The 4,658-nt window shown below is 34.4% G+C and overlaps 1 protein-coding gene across 1 annotated transcript; it reads right to left on the bottom strand.

The window, feature by feature from the left end:
- Positions 1-1,996: 1,996 nt before the first annotated feature.
- Positions 1,997-3,818, bottom strand: LOC138695229 (uncharacterized). Its single transcript, XM_069819687.1, has one exon. It carries the CDS (start codon positions 3,251-3,253, stop codon positions 2,579-2,581), a length of 675 nt encoding a protein of 224 aa, XP_069675788.1. The 5' UTR covers positions 3,254-3,818; the 3' UTR covers positions 1,997-2,578.
- Positions 3,819-4,658: the final 840 nt, after the last annotated feature.

Raw genomic sequence — 4,658 nt, 5'->3', positions numbered from 1 at the left:
CGGCATGGATATTGAAAATAATTTCGAAAGGTTACGAGCAAAATAAATCATAGGATTCATTAACGTCATTAGACTATAAAAGACAGGAATTCACAGGCTTTTCTTTTATTTATTTATACATAATTAGACAATAAAGCAAACAATAAGTAAATAATAAATAAATACATCCTACACTTTCTTCCAGACTCTAATACTAAAGAACTATTTGGACCTTAAAGCAAAGGGACAAAAAAACGATAGTACGCCTTTATAAATCTATTCCCACTTACATCGAAAGGGTATAAACCCTCACCAAAAATTATTCATGAGCATTCTGCAGCATAGACAGCAATGGCAGTTAACCAACACACCAAATAACTTTTTTTTTTACGACAGTCATTATCTGTATAGAACATCACCATGAATTCGCAGGTTCTTCCAGTCAATCAATTATCAATAGTTATTCTACTTAGTATTGTGTTATTTCAATTAGTTAGCTGTGTGTCTGTAAAAAATTGCATTAAAACGAAGCTTCCATGTTAATGCTAAGGAGCAAAGCCCTAATATACAACCTCGTCAGGTCAATTGTAGCCTAAATGCCTCGTAGCAATTTCCTGTAAGAAACAATGGGAACTATATCGGTTTTTCCAAAATACCAATATTTTCGTTCCGATATATCGGTATCGAAATTTTGATTAAATATATCGTATAATATATCGGTTTTTGGTCGTATTTTGGTATGATAAGTCATTTAGGCTACTCTTACACTAAACCTGGATAATTTAGGCTTCTACTTACAGTTTTTATATGCTCACCTGTATGTAATTTCTATTTTATACATATTTAATTGTCATTTTCTATCCCAAGTTCATTAAGAACGGTGGATATTACACACGTTTTCTATATTTCTTCAAATAATGTTTAAGTTATGTGCAATGCAACCCCGAGCCATAAGCTTGAAACGGTGGAACCAAAAAGGTGTATAGTATGGCCGTCAAATTACCCATAGTTCATCTCTTTTTCCGGTGTGTTTATCAGCTGCTTTGTTCACATTATTACGATTACAAACTGTTTCGTGTTGTTGTGAATATTTCAGAAGTGTAGACAAGTTCAGCAGGAGTTATTCTTTTTTAAAAAAGCCAATATTCTGTTCAGCTCAACTGTAGAATATATCCGTTGATATGTCCCCCTATGCTTTAACATATGAAGGAATGCCAACATCCTTCTTAATAAGAGAAAGAATGTGGAAATGAAGTGTTCAGTCCATGTCACAACTATAACACTTTTAATAAATATACAGTGAAATGTACATTGATATAATAATTTGCTAGTAGTCCTGTTACCTCCAGATCCATTCTAATCCGTTTACGTATGACCAAAACCGACAGTAACAATTTAATATTTGGCAATTGGCGGTATTTCGCGGTGGATTATGGGGCGTAAATGATGTAGTTTGACGTCATATCCGTCGCACCGATTTCAAGCATATTTGCCTTGGAGCACTCCCTCCTTTCTTTTTATCTTCTCAGGTACAATGCTAATTTTCATTTGTTTCCATGCGTTAACAAATTTATTTATTTATTTAAATTCAAATATACAGAATAAAGAAATATAATTACAAAACAAAACAAAGAGAAATACAACTAAGATAATACAAGCAGTATAGAAATAAGATACAGTAGTATTAACAAAATTTGAGACCGAATGAGCAGCGCTCGTGCTCGGTCGCAGTTCAGATATAATATTAAAATAAAAATAATAATAATAATAATAATAATAATAATAATAATAATAATAATATAAATAAATAAGTAAAATAAAATAGGAACTAAAATATAATTACAGCGGCAATGGAATTATATAATATAATATTAACACTAGAGAAGAATAATATCGCACGTGAAAAGTAGGACTAATATATATTTCAAAATTATAGAATACAAATATAATATAGGTTGATTAATTCATACACATAGGCTATAAATTTATTTAATCAAATTGAAGATATTAACACGTTTCTAATTTTCTTGTTATATGTTAGTGGGTTACATGTTAGAAGTTCTGGGTGTAATTTAGTTAAAGCATTGTACAACCGAGGGCCAAAATTTATGCTATGCTTTAGACCAGCAGATGTGAGACATTTAGGTTCTACTAATGTTGAATTAATATTTCGTCTTGTGTCATAATTGTGTGTCTGTAATACAAACTTATTACGATTTTTATGATAAAATTTTAACAGCGTATACTTATAAATTTGTTCAATATTAAATACATTAAATAATTAAATACAATGATGCACAATGCTAGCAACATAAGAAAATATTTTCATACGCAATCCACGTCATTACTCAAACGGACATGTGAGATTTCTGCAATTCACGATCCATTTGTCGTAAAGAACAAATATTTAGGAGAAAGAACTTATGTTTGCAAATGCAGGAATGCGTACGCAGAGAAGGCGGCCATCTACAGGATGTAATCTTCAAGAAATGACTTTGCCGTTAGGTAAGTGATTAATAACACAGATCCATCACTTCAACAACCATGATCTTATGCAGAGCTCAATGTAAGTTACAGGCTATAAAGTAGCATTACACGGTTAATAAAGTTCCACCTTGCGCCGTATTTTTCGAGGTCTGTAGTACAAAATTTCTGCCACAAACGCCACAAGCGACAGAGAAAATCCAACGAGAAGTAAGACGAATGCAGCTTGCAGATGTGACATACAGAGCGTCAAATAGTCTAAAGGAGAAGAAATGCGCATGCGTGCCTTTTTGATCCTGGACTGCGCGAGTATATCAGTCCAGAAATGCGGTATCAGTCCTGATTCTTGCGACACACGTATCAGATGACTGATACGATCCAACAAGAAGCTGCCGCGTGGCAGATAGATGGTGAAGTAGTTGAAGACGATCGCTTCTGCATCCAGTGTGTACAGCAGAGGCTTCCCGTCCGAGTCCAGCGTGCTGTAGGTGTTGAGGTACTTGGCAGTCACGTCCGACACTACAGTAGCGACGTCACCGTCCTGCGCGACCCGTTGTGCGCAGTGGGCAATGTCCCGGCAGTCTGTGTGGCGGCGTAGGATTGCGGCCATGCTGTGTCGGGGGTGGGTCTCCAAGTAAGGCACGATGCTGGGGTGGATGCTGCATTCCAACCCCGACTCCAAGATGTCGTCCATGCTGCTGATCTGCCTCTGCAAGCCGGGATCCACGAGGTAGCTCGTGTCGTAGGTTTGGAAGACTGTGTTCACCGCCAGGGAGAAAGCCAACCACATTGTGAAGAAAATTCTGAGGAAATAAATGAACAAGACTGATAATTAGAAGGGATGCTGGGTATCTGGTTCTAATGAAGTGCACTGGAAGCAATTTAAAACATGGGGGCATGAGATAGTTACTATGCCTGCCATAAAAAAAATTCACTTCAATGAAATCCCCAAGGTAAAAAAAAAAAAAAATTAGAAGGGGTGATCAAAGACTGTCACTCGGTGAAGTAATGGTAGAAATACATTATTAAGAGAAATGAAAATATTACATATAAATCTCTCCAATTCCTCCGAGTTCATTCGAAACCTTTGAGTATGTACCTAATTGCATCTGTTATTTTAGTTCAAGTTTCATATTTTATTTGAAGAGTTCGCGGGAAAAACGATGAATGTCACATTTCTGTTAAGGATTAGATAATGATCTAATTGAGTCTATAACTGCAAGATGTAGTGCTGTTTCTATAGAAAATAAAGGAAAGGATTACTGTATTCGTGGTGATAATTCTCCTTTTTACCATTTTTCATAAGAACAACATTAAATTTCGTAGTGATCCATTGAATTAGATAATGAGATCAACCTTAACAAAACTATGACATTCATCGTTTTTCCCGCGAACTCTTAATTTGCAATTTTTTAAAGCCTTTATATCGACCTTACAATAATTATTACAAAAATATTTTATTAAAAATAAAATAAATAATAATAAAAATAAAGCTGGAATGTAATCCAATAACAATGCATGTAATTTTTCAGCACTATTGCCATTTTATATCCAAATCAAGAACCATACTAATGTATCACTACGCCGTGGTAAACAGAAAAGATCACGTTTAGTAGGGTAACATTAATGTTTAGGTACATTAGGTTTCTTTTAATCTAGCTGAATGGTTAATTATATTACACTGATTTGAATTGACGTAATATGTATAAAAATGTTAGTTATATTGAAATATTTACAGGACTATATTTTATAGTGTATCTTGGCTTTGGCCTTCAACTAATCGCAGATCAGTCAGTGACGTCATATTGTTTGATCCGTGGCTAACGAGAAAGACAGGATACGGCACGACGTCACATTCTTAGTCATAACATGGCCAACATTGAACATGTTTATATATAAATACACGTTTACCATGAGTTTAATGTAGCAATTCCTTTCTTTTTAAAACTTTGAACATGTATTTATATTAGGCGATTGTCATGATGGCCATGACTAGACCGAGGTCCACAAAAACATTTACTCTCTCTAAAATATTGTTCTGGTAAGAGGAAAGTAAATCCAGTGATGGGGCTGCAATCTTTAAGTTTCTGGACAAGCTTTGGTTCTAATTATAATATTATTAATGTACTATCTTTCCACATTATGAGAAATGTAAACATTATAGGTTATATATTATTTGTAGCCTATAAGACATT

Source organism: Periplaneta americana, chromosome 2, assembly GCF_040183065.1.
Source record: "Periplaneta americana isolate PAMFEO1 chromosome 2, P.americana_PAMFEO1_priV1, whole genome shotgun sequence".
Taxonomy (NCBI): domain Eukaryota; kingdom Metazoa; phylum Arthropoda; class Insecta; order Blattodea; family Blattidae; genus Periplaneta; species Periplaneta americana.
The sequence above is the reverse complement of the archived record's forward strand: the minus strand, read 5'-3'. Positions and strand labels throughout refer to the sequence as shown.

Coding starts and splice junctions, on each gene's coding strand:
- LOC138695229 (XM_069819687.1), bottom strand. CDS start 3,253: ATGTGGTTGGCTTTCTCCCTGGCGGTGAACACAGTCTTCCAAACCTAC.